The 16,231-nt window shown below is 36.4% G+C and overlaps 1 protein-coding gene across 3 annotated transcripts in view; it reads left to right on the forward strand.

The window, feature by feature from the left end:
• The window catches only part of LOC306853691 (vascular endothelial growth factor receptor 3), a 62,779-nt gene that overhangs the window by 35,697 nt on the left and 10,851 nt on the right, over positions 1–16,231 (forward strand). For all 3 annotated transcript variants that reach the window (XM_079391285.1, XM_079391284.1, XM_079391283.1), the window contains 9 exons: positions 1,314–1,456; positions 2,245–2,416; positions 2,517–2,634; positions 3,256–3,431; positions 4,169–4,334; positions 7,464–7,590; positions 8,241–8,349; positions 9,932–10,273; positions 11,200–11,346. In XM_079391285.1, the coding sequence (XP_079247411.1) occupies positions 1,314–1,456; positions 2,245–2,416; positions 2,517–2,634; positions 3,256–3,431; positions 4,169–4,334; positions 7,464–7,590; positions 8,241–8,349; positions 9,932–10,273; positions 11,200–11,346 (1,500 nt within the window). The remainder of the gene's footprint in view (positions 1–1,313; positions 1,457–2,244; positions 2,417–2,516; positions 2,635–3,255; positions 3,432–4,168; positions 4,335–7,463; positions 7,591–8,240; positions 8,350–9,931; positions 10,274–11,199; positions 11,347–16,231) is intronic.

Here is a 16,231-nt window from a genome sequence, read left to right on the forward strand (position 1 = left end):
AGTGAAGTGACATTCAGCCAAGTATGGTGATCCATACTCGGAATTCGTGCTCTGCATTTAACCCATCCAAAGTGCACATACACAGCAGTGAACACACACACACCGTGAACACACACCCGGAGCAGTGGGCAGCCATTTTATGCTGCAGCGCCCGGGGAGCAGTTGGGGGTTCGGTGCCTTGCTCAAGGGCACCTCAGTCGTGGTATTGAGGGTGGAGAGAGCGCTGGACATTCACTCCCCCCACCTACAATTCCTGCCGGCCGGAGACTCGAACCCGCAACCTTCGGATTACAAGTCCGACTCTCTAACCATTAGGCCACGACTTCCCACAATAAATATTACATTAGCATATCTAATAAAATTCACCTAATGGCTTTGTTTGCTTCACTTGCTTTATTTGGGCCATTAAAACTTGCAAATTACCAACAACCCAAAAAGTCACAGTTGGGTTTAATTTAGATTAATGAGGTTATTACTAATCACGCTGATCACACACACAGAAAGGACCACAGTAAAGAAGACCTTGCATTGAAACACATCAGTCAATGCCAGATCCTGTAATTTCACAATATTTCAAAATTTGCCAAGAAAGTGTGATTGGTGTTTGTTGATAAAGTCACTTGTAAAGAATGTGGATCAGATCATGTTTTAACATTTGTAATCATATTTTGGTAACACTTTATTTTAAAGTGTAATTACAGTGTAATTATACATTTAAGTACTGAGTAATATTAATTAACTACATGTACTTACTATATGGTTAGGGTTTTGATTAGGTTTAGGCTTAGGGTTACTTGCATGTAATTATGCATAATTTATTAAGTACCTGTAAGGTGTAACAAGGACACCTTAAAATAAAATGTTAACTCATTTTTTTAAATAGTCAGATGCCATTTTCACATAGAGGATGACAACAATTGCCAAAAAACACTTTATTTTAGAGTCCTTGTTACTACACTAATAACAGTAAAGTACAATGCATAATTACAAGCAATTAACTTTAGACCAAACCCAAACCTTAACACTAACCTTATAGTAAGTGCGTGTTGTTCATTAATATTACTTAGTACTTATTTATGTAAATTAACTTTAAAAAGGACACCTTAAAACAAAGTCTATCCCAAAAATCTCACTTACAGTAAGTGTTTCTGTACAGCGGTACTTTAAAAACTGTCCAGAGCATCTAGCAACCACATAGCAACCTCCCACAACGCCCTAATATCATGGTGGAGACAGCAATGATACAAACACTTCATCCATGGCTCCAAGAACTTGAAAAGTGCTGACAAGTCCATGTTTGCAACACCCAACAGGACTGAAGTTTTATGAGCTCAAGCTGTTTCCTGAGGACTCGCCCGTGGAGCTCATGCAGGGGGAGGGTCTGGAGCTCAACTGCACGGCGCTGGTCGAGTTCAACACCGGTGTGGAATTCCACTGGGACTACCCGGGCCAAAAGGTAATTACCAGGCCACACTGCATATTACAGTTATCACTATCATCAGCTACAAGAAAGAACATGACCTGTCCAATTCAGAATAAATTACCTTTAACTAATTCATTTGCAATGGTATCGGCCTGTGAACAAAAATGCAGTGGCTTTGGCGTGATTGCGTTCTCTAGTAATAAATCTCTGCTAACATATGCAAACTGTCTTGTTCATCATTCTTCCACACGCATGTGCTTATCTGTGGCCACTCATTCAGTACATCTATCCAGTTATTATTTCCACTGTCTCAATAGTCCAGGATTTCATTTCTTCATCAGCCTTAGTTAGTTTCCTGCATCTCTTGTGTACTGGAATCATGCAATTCATGTTCAGGTCACATTTAGCCTATTACGTATTTTTTGCTTAAATGAAATAAAGCCTAATTTTATTACTCTTTTACTACATTTTTTATGCATTAAAAATAAAATGCTTAATTGCCATAAATATTGGCACAGTGCAAAAAATCTCAATGTTAACAAAAACAGGCCTCCAATTTCTAATAATTGTATATATTCGTATCTTATATTACTTATATTTCTAATATACTTCTTGTATTTTGCATAGACCTCACTGTGCCAGCATAACTCACATTAATCTATGACTGTGGTATAGTCGTTCTGTAGCTAGTGACCTTTCAAAATGAGGGAAACACTAGTTATGTGGTAGTATGTAGTATTTTAATTGGTGACGTTGCAAATACCAAGTGCACACAACAAGAACATAAAAGGCCACTAATCAGATTTACACTGTGTGGACAGGAGAATAGGCTGACGAGTTTACAGTCTGTGCGTAACATCCTGGACAAAGCCACGGAAGTCTCTAGTATCCTCACAATCAGAAGCGTTAATGTGGATGATAGCGGTTACTACACCTGCTCTGCCAGTAGTGTGGAGGTGAAGCAAGATCTTACTACTGTAGTCTTAGTTCACGGTATGTAAAAATAACTATGCCTGTACTATTATACATATGTAGTTAAACACAAACAGCACGTTACTGCTAATGTAACAGCTCTTCTTCCATAACTCCACAGAGAAGCCTTTCATCAGCTTGGACTACAGGAATGGATCAGTTATAGAGGCAAAAGAGGGACAAAAATCTGCCCGGCTGCCTGTGAAAGTGTCAGCATACCCCTTACCAGAAACACAATGGTAAAAAGTCAAGCTTTTGCAATCATGCATGAGCAACTTGTGAATTCTGTGCTTGCCATATAATCTGAATGTATTTTTATATCATGTAATCTGTCATCAAAATAAATTGCCATGCTCTGCATCAGAAACAGCTTTGCCTGACAACACCAAGCCCCATAGAGACATTTCAGTCACACTTTATTTTAAGGTTCAATTCTCGCTGATAACAAACCATTAACTATGACCTTTGCCTCAGTAAAGTCCTAATTTTCTGCTTATTAATACTAAGTAAGGTAGTTGTTAATTTTAGGTATTGGGTAGTATTAGGGATGTAGAATATGGTCATGCAGAATATGTGCTTTATAAGTACTAATAAACAGCTAAGTTAATAATAGGCATGTTAATAAGCAACTAGTTAATAGTAAGAATTGGTCCCTATGCTAAAGTGTTACTGACATTTTTACCATTCAATAAGTTATTAATGGATAAAATCAAGTGCCGTCCTATATTTTTCTTCATGTTAAATGTCCTGTTTTGGAAACAAAATGTCATCATGGGCACATTTCATCTTTAAAAATAGTCATGAATGTGCATATATTTAACCAGACAGTATTATGTTTTAAATGATCTGTATGTGTGCAGGTATAAGAATGGCAGACTGATCACCAGACGGCCAGAGTTCAGTCGGTTTAGGGTCCAGCAGCATGCTCTGGAGATCAGAGACGTGTGTAAGCAGGATGCTGGAGAATACACACTGATCCTGAAAAACACACGTGCAGCCCTGGAGAAAAGACTAAACATTACTCTCATAGTCAATGGTAATGCTCTTAATGTGTAATAGATGTTTATATGAAATATCTGCAATTTTGTATTGGGTTAATCCATTATTTAAACAAAAAAAAACAGGGTTGGTGTACCTTGGTGGTTAAAAATCTAAGCTAGAAACAGAAAGATTAGTTGCAGTACAAATGCTAGAGGTCATCATTCATCAAATAAATGAAAATGAAAAAAAAAAGCATGAAAATCGTCTTGTATGTGCAGTTTTCTTTTTCTGCACTATCATAAGGATGGCAGGTGGAATCTAAAAATAATTGACTAAAAGTTTAAGACGGAATCATGGCAGTGGTCCCTCTATAGATACATATATATATATATATATATATATATATATATATATATGCTTTTTATAATATCGTTTTTTAGAAGTTTTTAGAACATTTGCTTTGGAATATAATTTAGAACTTTTCAGAATGTATGCTTTATAAGTACTAATAAATAGCCAATATGCTGGTAATATGCATGCTAATAAGCAACTAGTTAATAGTGACGATTGGTCCCTATACTAAAGTGTTACCCAACTTTTGATTTTAATAATGTATTAGTAAATTAATAATGTGTAGTAAATGTTGAAATTAACATTAACTATTATTAATAAATGCTTAATTGATCAATGTTGTATTATTAGTTCTTGTCAACTAATGTAATTCAGTTAATGTTAATTATTCGAAAGTGTAATAATGATATATGTCTTAAATTTCTCGCTTTGCATGTGCAGTTCCTCCTCAGATCCATGAGAAGGAGGCAGCAGCACCTACTAACCCCTACAGGAGGAGCAGTCGACAGACGCTTACCTGCACTGCCACCGGGATCCCTCCTGCAACCATCACCTGGCAGTGGAGGCCGTGGAGCCCCTGCGGTCTCAACAGCACCCGCAGAACCTTGTAAGAAACCAGGGGATCGACTCGTCACATCTGACACACTTTCTGAATAATGTTGAAAACCTCTGCCGGTCAAGAATTAATGTCGTTGGGCTGAGAATTTACATTTGCATTTATGCATTCAGCAGACGCTTTCTTCCAAAGTGACTGTTGAGAGGTTAAGAGGTTCTCCAAATATCTCAAGTCTCAGGATATTGCTGCTCTGAAGGGATTGCGCTCCCAGTGTCAGCACTGGATCAATGGGAGTATTAGTTGATCTGGCGAAGCTGTCAAAATCACCAGTGAATGTTAAACGCCAGTGCTTGCAGTTCACATTGAGTTCAGAGTGGATAGTCTTTGTCGCTTTTGGCGACATGCCCACAGTCTCTTACTGGTCAGAGACACTCTTTCCCGTGTTTTCAGAAGCCTTGTTTATTTTTTCTGCAGTAAAGGCTGAGCGGGCGGCGCGGTGGCAGCTTTTCTTCCTTGTTGACTGGAGATAAGGCAGCTGGGGAAGGTGGGGAGGTTAGGAGGGCGTTAGGGATATTTATAGTATGGAGAGAGCACAGTGTGAAGGACAGAGGCCTGTCGTCTAAACAACAGGAAGCACAGAGACAGAGGCATTTAAGCATCCTCTGGCCCTGAAAGAGGACTGCTTGGATCTTCTCTGTGGTTTGAGTTGCTTCTAGAGTCCGGGTTGGAGGGATAGAGCTACGGGCGGCAGCTGCATCATTCAGACAGGTCCAGAGAGAGCCGGAGGCGAACCACAATTCCCATCTGCTTTTACATCACTTCTACACAGCTGAGGCCTAGAGTCCCTGATCACACTCAAACCAGCACTCAGAGTGCATTATATATTTATCAGCAGTTATTATTTCTCGATATCAGGCTGTGAGTTCCACTCTAAGGCTGTAGATATTAGCACCGTTCCAAAACCAAGTGAGCTGCCTACCTAGACAGTTATATGCATTATATGGGTAATTCACCGCTGCCATGATGGGGTTTCAGTACAAGTTGGCTATGCAATCTGTGCCGAAGGCAGTTTTTTTAATCAGTGCTACATTACTCGTGCTGACTTTGCGTGAGTGGAAAGTTATCGTGCTTGGTGCTAAAGGGTAGGTTCAGGAATTTATGTGTAAATAACCATTCTAATTCTATGAGAATAGCAAAGTCCACACCACAACTATAACATTAATGACACAGAGGAACGATATCACTGGAATCGCTTACAGAATGATTTTCAAACATTGACAGCCAGTCAGAATCTACTCTTTTAAGAGCTTGAACATTTAGGGCAAATAAAACTGCTGTGTGCACTTATAATGAACAGAAATGTTTCATCTGTTAGTGTAAACATAATAATATAGTTATTAGGGCTGCACGATTATGACAAAAATCATAATTGTCGATTATTCCCTTGAAATTGTAATTGCGATTATTAATTACGATCATCACAATTTACATTGAATGATGTTTATACCATTGATTGCAGCAACTGCATGCCATATTTTTAGATGAAAATAAACAAACTGAAAACAATCTAACTGAAAAACTTCTATATTAAGCCTCAAATGTGAACTATATATTGGATTGGTTTCTTCTTTAAATAAAAAAGTAAAAATATCCATGGTATTATAAAGCTATACTAAAACTAAAATTAAAACAATGCAAAAACCCTTAAGATAACATGTAGAAAGAAAAGAAAACACTTAAGCACACGGAGTAACATATGTGGATTCTGAACGATTAATTGCTGCTTTGAACAATTACCTAATTGTGACATTCGTAATTGTAATTGCGATTAGAAATTCGATTAATTGTGCAGCCCTAATAGTTATCTTTTATCATTAATATAGTTAGCAATATACGTATCTTTAATGAAAAATACGATCACGCTTTATTTTAAGGTCCAATTCTCGCTATTAACAAACCATTAACTATGACTTTTGCCTCAATAAACTCATAATTTGCTGCTTATTAATAGTTTGTAAGGTAGTAAGTAGGTTTAGGTGTTAAGGTAGGATTAGGGATGTAGAAAATGGTCATGCAGAAGATGTGCTTTATAAGTACTAATAAAAACAGCCAATAGAGTATGTTAATAATAGGCATGCTAATAAGCAATTAGTTCATAGTAAGAAATGGTCCCTATACTAAAGTGTTACCAAAAATACAATCCCATAATGCATTGCTGCAAGCTGAATGAATAAAATCATAGAAGATTGTGAAGAGGTCAGGAGATATTATAAATATGCTGTTTTTTAAGATACATTTTTAAGACAGCACTGCAAGTATCCCTGGCAGAGAAGACAATCCCAGAATGCATTGCAACAAGCTCAGTGAAAAAAAAAAAATCCAAGATAGGAAGACAAGTCAAGAAACGTTTTTTTTTAAATATTGTGAACTGGCCATATTTGATTAAATTCCAATATATATACCTTGGATACATATTTTTGATTAAGATCAGTGCAGTGCATTCTGAGCACACACAAATCTAATCATTTTTTATTTTTTATTTTAATTAAACTGTTTATATATTTTTTTCTTCTATCTACTATTACTATATTTATCTCTTGCCAATTTGTAAGATTCTTCTATTTTTTTTCACTGAGCTTATTGCAGTGTGTTGTAGGATTGCCTTGTTTGGAAAGGATAGATACAATGCTGCCTTATAGCGTGTGTACAGTTGAAGAGGTTGGGATGATTCTAAGGGCCCTGGTCAGATTGGGGGCCCCCTGTAATATGATCTGATTCAATACCATTTTCAACCAAGTCTTTTGTCAGGATGTCTGTATATGATCCCTTAAAATGCTTTCTAGGTAGACAGCTTACTGGGTTTTGCAACAGACCCATTGTGTTAATTCTGTTAAATGAATCAAAGGCTAACGCTCATGTGTGGCCTTCGTTTGTCGTTCCTTGCTTAGCTCTCATCATACACAGGAAGGCAGATGCATCTAAAAGCTCTTCCTGGTGTGGGAACTGTCAATGTGCGCATCCTGCATCTGATGTTCCCGCTCTCCCTCCCTCTTTCTCTTTCTCTTTCCCACACACACGTTAGGGAGTAATTTATAAATGCAGTGAGACTGATGTTTTGTCCACAGACATTTTGTCCATATCTGTCCTATGGCCTTCATAGTTGTGTTTTCATTTTCACAGGGGTCGAAGGGGTCAACGAGACAAGATTCCCATCTGTCAAAACTGGATAGGTTTGGATCCTGAACACGCTGTCAATCCTATCGAGAGTATTGAAACTTTGACTGAGATGGTGGACGGGAAAGAAAAGGTTCACTTCCTGTTTGAATTATTCTTATTTCCTGAAAATTTCCCATAAATGTCTGAACCAAATTTATGTGCCCGCAACCTGAACCCTGAGTGTTTTATGTGACACCAGATATCCAAAACTTGACATCTAGGGTGAGGGAGGTGGTGGTGCGAATGCGTTACAATTTCCACTTTCGAAATATTTAAACCCATCTTCCAGTTCTTGCTTCCTGGATGGAGAGGGAATAAACACACATTAACACAGCACTCTCTTCCTGTTTTCTGTCACACCTGTGAGGTCATTTCCTGTACGTGACCCTGGGAATAGTGGCAGGGGAAAGAGAGAGTAATACAGTATACAGCTTAAAGGGATAGTTCACCAAAATGTAAAAATCATCATTTATTTACTCTTACTGTATTTCATTCTGAACATCTTTCTTCTGAGCACAAAAAGGCATTGAATCTCACTGACTTGTTTTTCAAAACAACTTCTTTTGTGTTCCACGGAAGGTTTTCTATATAGGCTATCTATACAGGTTTGAAACAACAACACAAGTAAATAATGAAGACATTTCATTTTGGGGTGAACTATCCCTTTAACAATGATTTATTTTGCCTGTGATCCAAATTAAAACAATTCAGTCTTTGAAATTGCTTCTGTTGTTTCCACAGACTGTCAGCCGTTTGGTTATTCAGAGCGCCAATGTGTCGGCTATGTACAAGTGCTCAGCAGAGAACAAAGTGGGAAGAGATGAACGATTGATCTATTTTTACGTGACCAGTGAGTTTCAGCAACACTTTTGTGCCAAACAAAACTGTATGGATTTTCAATAACATCACAATAGCGCATGCTTAAATCACCATGAAATCAAAATTGACAGTTCTTGAAGCGTTTATTTTACCCTTGTAATATACTCACAACCACCTTTAAAACATAGGTGTTAAAAAGAAAAACATATGAATCTAAGTGTATCCATGAGCTGAGGTAAATACTAATACAGTTGTGTTCTGAATTATTAACACACTTTATAAATATTTACATTTTACATTTATATTTAGTCATTTAGCAGACGCTTTTATCCAAAGCGACTTCCAAAGTAGAAGCAATCAGACCAACAAGAGAGCAACAATATACAAGTGCTGTGACCAGTCTCAGTTAGTCTAGCACAGAGCACATTGCAAGGTGTTTTTTTTATTAATTAAAAATAAATAAATAAATTAGACAGAATAGAATAGTATAATAGAAATATAAACAAAGAAGCCTGTGAAAATACATCTGGGTTGTTAATCCTGTTGATCTTTTATTCAAAACATTCACAAATACCCAACCTTTTATTGAAGTAAAACAATTGAAGAAGGGGGAAAATCTCATTATGAAATAAATGCTTTCTCTAATACAAATTGGCCAAAATTAATGACACCCCAAGATAATAGCTCTGAGTCTCTCCTATAATGCCTGCTGAGTTATAGGAGAACACCTGACAAGAGACCAGAGCATTTCCTGATGTTTGGTGATAGAGGAAGGCACCTTCCGAATATAGTCTGATCTATGTTCAAAGTCCAGCTCAAGGACAAAGTCTATGCAGGAAGAGGCAACTGAAAGAACCATTTTTAGAGTCATGTTGTAGCCGTTCAGGTCTGGAAGAAAGCACTTTATACCTAGAACTACAGCACTCATCTCCAGGCAATTTACTGTAACATACATTTTGGTAAATGCATTATTTAAGGATAAATTCAAGGAAAAACAAAAGTTAGGAGAGAAAAAAGTTTTTGAAGAGAGGAAAAAAAAAAGGTTTTTTTGGAGAGAAAAAGAAATTCAGAAAGAGAGAAAGAGAAAAAATCTCAGGACTTAGGCTCGGGAATGATCTAAGACATTATTTCCACCCCAACTTAATTTTTCTTCTTTTTTTCACATTGTGGTTCCAGGCTTCCATACTTTCACTGGGTATGCAATCTAATGTATCAGAGATGATGAATGAGAAACACCATGGCAGGTGTTCATTCAGGAGTAGAGATGTTGCCACACACACACATACACATCAGTTTTACACTTTTATGCATTAGTTTTATATTAAATACAATAATACAATGCGGTAATCGAGATCTGGCAGCAAAACTGACAGCTTTTCTTGCACATGAAATCACAAAAATAATCACAATACATAGCGCCAATGCTGTTGTGCATCCACTTAACAGGTTTTTACTGTAGTATTACAGTTATTTACCATTAAAATGATTTAAAAATCATTAAAAATTGTCATTTTTACAGTCTACAGAAAGAGACATGAATACGCTAAGTTGTGTTTTATCCAGGAGATGCGTGCCATTATTTTTCTTATTATTCACATTCATTTCCTATTCAGCTATCCCAGAGGGATTTGGGATAGAGATGGAGCCCTCTGAAGATCCTCTCGAGCAGGACCTGGTACGGCTGAAGTGTAATGCCGATAATTACACCTATGAGAACCTGCGGTGGTACCGTCTGGACCCGCAGGCTGTTCCTCCAGAGCTGGACTGCAAGAGTTTGCACCAATACACCGAGTCTCTGGGGGGGGAGCTTTCATTCCAGACCACCAGCAACAACTGGGTACTGGAGCTCACCATTACCAACATCCAGCTGCAGGACGAGGGAAACTACGTGTGTGAGGTGCAGAACCGGCGCAGTGGGGAGAAACATTGCCATCGCAAGTACATCCCAGTCAAAGGTGAAGGTCAATCAATTATCAGTTTTATTATTTATAAGTCCAGGGACATTCCTGCTGTCAGCTTACTGTTTGCTACTTACATACAAAGCTGACTTTTAAGGTAGCAGCCTAAACTTGAAAGTGACTGGAATGCTCTAAGTAGTTACTCACTTGTATTACAGACTATACTTGTGTAAATCACAGAGACTCTAATTCTTACACAAGATTCCAATGGAGTTTGGCATTAGTGTTGCTAAGCTAATTACTGAATATTCCACTAAAATCTAAAATATCACACTTTATATTAGGTGGCCTTAACTACTATGTACTTGCATCAAAAAATAAGTACAATGTACTTATTGTGCTCATATTGTATTGCAAAACACTTCTGCTGATATTGAGGTGGGATACGGATAAGGTTAGGGACAGGTTTGGTGGTATGGGTAGGTTTAAGGGTGGGTTAAGGTGTAAGGGATGGCTCAACAGTGTAATTATAAATGTAATTACAGAAATTAATTACAGATGTAATTACATTTAGGTATTTTTAAAAATATAAGTACAATGTAAAAACATGTACACAATATGTACTCAATAAGTGCATTGTATCAGATGATTCATTTTAATGTAAGTACACAGTAGTTAAGGCCACCTAATATAAAGTGGGACCAATACTTATTATTATTGAATGAAATTTTCAGGATTCCTAAAAATATATATTATCCCACTGAGTTTTGGAACAGAGCTATTTATAAATTAGACACTGTCCACTTGTACATTTTGAAACTGATACACCTCTTTTATTCATGCGTGAACTGTTATTGCCCAATAGCTAAAATGTCCCGTGTGTGTATAATGTGTCTATATGTCACTGTCACTACAAGTGCTTTATCAGTGAAGATCTAACCAAAACTAAAAGCATATTCTCTATTTTCCTGTGTCTGTTCCAGCACTGGAGGCACCTCGATACCGTAACAACCCCACCAATCAGACGGTGAATGTGAGCGAGTCGCTGCAGATGGAGTGCGATGTCGAGGGCACACCCTCTCCCCAGCTGTCCTGGTTTAAAGATAACCAACCCCTCCATCAGATATCAGGTTAGTCATCCATGGCTGTCCTTCAGCACACTTATTAGGGGTGTTATATGTGTCTTTAACTACTATGTCCTAACATTTAAATTAATCATTTTAAACAGTGTACTTACTGTGTACATACATGTTTTTACTTTGTCCTTATATAAAAAAAAAACCTGCATGTACACCTGTAATTAATATGTGTAATTACATCTATAATTATACTGTTACCTTACCCCATAACCAACCATAAACCTAACTGTACTATGACACCTGTCTCTAACCTTAACTGTATCCCCCCTCAACAGCAGCAAAAGTGTTTTGCAATACAACATGAACACAATAAACACATTGTACCAAACAATATATATTGCAATATATAATGCATTTGCATTAATTAAAATTATATATATATATATTTTTTTTTTTTTTTGCTGTAATTACACAGTAGTTAAAGACATCTAATATAAAGTGGGACCCATAGAGACATTGATTTTGAATTCTTTAGAATTAGGCCATAAGCAGCCACCCAGTCACATCCATATTAACTGGTTTAATTCAAGTTTCAAAAATAGAATTTATCACTAAATCACACTAAATAAATACCACATTAGATACAGTATATACCAACAAAACTCATTTTATGAGTTAAATCAGGTAGAAATAGGTTTTTAAGGTAACGATTACTGGTTACCACATTTTACAGTGTAGAAAACATTTAGCATTCACCCATAAAACCCTAGTAATTATATAACAACAGAACCTAAAACCACCTGGCAACCACACAGAAAATCCTAGCAACCACCTAGAACATTCTGGCAACTGCATAGCCATGTGCCAAAAAATAGTCCTTACTAAAATACTTCCTGTACTTAAGCAGCCACATAGCAATGCCCTTGCAATCACCTGACATCACCCTTGCTACCAAGCCAAACATTACAGCTGCATGGTGATGCACTAAACACCCTAGCAATCACATATCTATGACCTGGCAACCACCCAGGACACCACTGCAGCAGTGAGTTTAGAATCTCAGAGAAAATATAAAAATCCAGTTTCATTTGCGTAAACTCCTACTGAGGTTCGGTAGTAATAATGTGCAAATTGTGAGTTTGACAGGATATGTTAAGTAATATGTATAGATTTAAGGTATTACATTATATAGATATACCATTGTCTGCTTTAAATTTACACTGTATACGTCAAGTTTGATTTCGTCTCCATTTCTCTGCATGTTGTTCAGCCCCCTTCAAATTAACATAAATGTGCTATTCCAAAACAATTCCATTACAGATTACATTATACTCACCACAGCAATCCCCTCTAGCTTAGCACATTTGAATAGGAACACACTTATTCATGAGCACATACTAACACACAATAAAATTGAATTCTGATGCTGGAAAAAGCACTCAAGTCATGGTAATGTACTGGAGATATTTTGGATTGGAAGTTGAATGGCCCTCTGGAATGCGGTATAATAGCATATCATGAACAGAAAAAGACAGCTCTGGGAATGTATGTGGGTTGCTTGTGGGCTGTAAGTGAATTCACATGCAGTGCATGTACAGTGCTGTTTGTTGATAGGTGTTATGGGGAGGATATTATATCGGGAACAAACTGAGTTCAAGAGCTATTAGCAGAAGGTCATTGTGTGACTGGAATATGAGTTAAACTTTTTTTCCTCAGCTAATTCAGTTCATAGCAAAGCCACAGATGTTTTTCTAGATAGATTTTATAGATCCAATACAGATCTAATTAAAATTTCAGCACTGCGCCTATAGCAAGTATCTGATCATTATGGGTTGGTGGGTTGTTTTTTCCTGCTACAAACTGCAGTAAGTGTGTCATAGAAAGGGCAAGATTCAAAATTCCTGCTTCCTATAAATTCTTGATTTAGGCCATAAAAAAATATTTCAGTTCCATATTTCAGTTTTCAAACCCCTTTTGATTGGCATGAAACATAGCACACATCATCCCCAGACACCCATGACAAAAAGTTATCCAAAGTTTCCATTAGTTTCAATGATAAATAAATGCTCAGAACCAGTGTATTTGTAGAATTATGGCACAGTGGTGATATAGTTTTATATACTTGAAATCTATAAAATGCTCATAGATCATTCAGTGTTATTATAACTTATATATCCCAATCTTTCTGTACATTTAAAATGAAGAAACACTTTTATTTGTCTCTTTGAAGATAATATATACATTTCTTTAAAGACACAATTATTTAGTACTGTGGTATGAACAACATTCTCATGAGCACATTATTATATAAACAGCATCTGCAGCCCTAGAACTGTTCAGTTTATTTGTTTTTTCTAATGCGTAGTTTTCAGTAATATGACAATTTGTTCTGTAGTATTTTTTCATCACAGTATTACTACATTATAATTTGTACAAATGTATGATTAAAATCCTTTTTGCAAGCTAAAATAACATGCAAGCATAGTGCACAAGTCAACATCTGCTTGATAACCTATATGACATTCTATAACACGCAATTGTGTCATTTAATACACCACATATCGCCTAATTACATATGTTTTGACAGGAAAAATTAAAGGGGTCATATGATGATGCTAAAAGTAACATTATTTTGTGCATTTAGTGTAATGCAATGTTTACGCTGTTTAAGGTTCAAAAAACACATTATTTTCCACATATTTTACATTATCGTTGCTCCTCTCTGCCCCGCCTTTCTGAAACGCATCGATTTGTACAAACATTGCATTGTGATTGGCCGAATACCGCAAGCGTGTGACAGAAATGTTACGCCCCTTAACACATTTGGAAACACACAGCGTCTCCACGACATCGAGGCAGCGGCAACAATACTACAGCGAGAGGTTACGCCTTCTTTCTTTGCATAAACATTTGGGCGGTGTTATGCAAATCTTCCAACACAGTGACGTAGACATGTGGGGACGTGTTTGAATCAGGTGTTTTAGGAAGGCGTGGACGAGTTGTAACTTTTAACACTCCAAAGACAAAGAAAAACTTGAAATCGCATCATATGACCCCTTTAATTTCACTCTAACTGTAATTTCCTTTGGAAGTCTGTTGACCCTTTTGACACCAGTGTGTGACTGCAATCAGTTTCATCAAACTATCAGTGAAAATATGTGATGGACTTTGCATTAAAAAACACATAAGATAAATTTGACTCCACATGGGTGCTTGGACCCTGAGAATTGCTGCTTGTGACTATATTTTAAATGTATTATCAGAACTTAAACATACTGTTTTGAAGTGAATATGAATGCATGAATACATAAATAAACAGTACTAGAAAAAAGGTCAGTTTACTGTCACAAATTAAACCTGAGCTGAACTTCGATTTTATTACAACACATTAAAATGACAGAAAAGTGAGGATTATATTGTGATATAAATAAGAGTAATGAACACCCAATACCAGCCAAATGGTATAATCTGCCTATAATGGCTGTGAGTGATTTAAATTGTATTAAATTGTAGACATCCCATAAGATGTCTTGGATCACAAATTTTATTTGATTTTGAGTCATTTAACAAAGAACAGAGGACAGCAAAGTTGGTAAGGTGGACTAAGATCCAAGCGCATTTTTACACCACAGTTTTAAAATTAAAAGTTCTTTATTGTTCCATCAAGAACCTCAAACATCCGTGGAACCTTCCATTATACAAAAGGTTCTAAATTTATTTAGATTTTTAAACTTAAAGATAGTTTTTTTTTAAGAATTATAAACTTTTGGTAAGACTCTAGAATAGGAAATACATATTCATTATTAACTAAGAGTTTTCCTTGAACAAATTTCTTTATTAGATCAATTGATCTAAAATATGGTCATGCAGAATAAGACATTAATATGTGACCCTGGACCACAAAACCAGTCTTAAGTCGCTGGGGTATATTTGTAGCAATAGCCAAAAAAACATTGTATGCGTCAAAATGATTGATTTTTCTTTTATGCCAAAAATTATTAGGATATCAAGTAAAGGTCATGTTCCATGAAAATATTTTGGTAACACTTTATTTTAGGGTCTCTTAACTAGTTGCTTATTAGCATGCATATTACTAGAATATTAGCCATTTATTAGCAGTACTTAACAGAGCCGATCCTAGGCTTCTGGGGGCCCTACACAAAAAGGGGGTATGCGCGGCTACGAGTGGTTATGAACAAATGGATGAAACGCATTTGCCCATGTTCACGCTGTCTCAAATCGCGCTCGCGGAAAGTGTTTGAGAAACAGTATCTCTTCCGCGGCTCGCTATGCTTTCAACTCGTATTTTTAGTCTCGAGCAAGATACTTTACGACATTCACGTTACATGATTTGACAGATTTTGACGTAGAAAGGGCGACAACGCACCACATTAAAATAAATTATCTTTTTTTTTTTTTATTGAATGCATGAAAAAAAACTAAAAAACAATAACAATAGTCATCGTCAAATCACAACAACAGTCCAGAGGAAGTGCGAAGTCCACTGCTCTTATTGCTTTCAAGTTCGTAGAGAATTCAATAGATTTAAAATACATTTACAATTCAAGTTTGAATCTTACAAAATGAGGTGTGCATTTAGAAAATTTACATTTATGAATATGATATTTAGCTAACAGGAAAATAAGGTTTATAAAATAAGCATCACTTTTTTTCACATTCATGAAAGCCAAAAATGACATTGCTATAAGTAAACTCAAAATTAGGATTCACATAACTTTTGATAAAGTCAAGAATGTCACGCCAACATGATGTTGTGTAAGAGCAATTCCAGAATAAATGTAAAGATATTTCATTGTTTTCTAAACAGAAAGAACAGTTGGTATTAATATCATTCTTAAGTCTTTTAAGAGAGCACTTATCCGGGTAAATTCTATGAATTTATCAACTTAAATGCAATTTCTCTCGTTTTGTTAGT

Source organism: Barbus barbus (assembly GCF_936440315.1).
Source record: "Barbus barbus genome assembly, chromosome: 33".
NCBI lineage: Eukaryota > Metazoa > Chordata > Actinopteri > Cypriniformes > Cyprinidae > Barbus > Barbus barbus.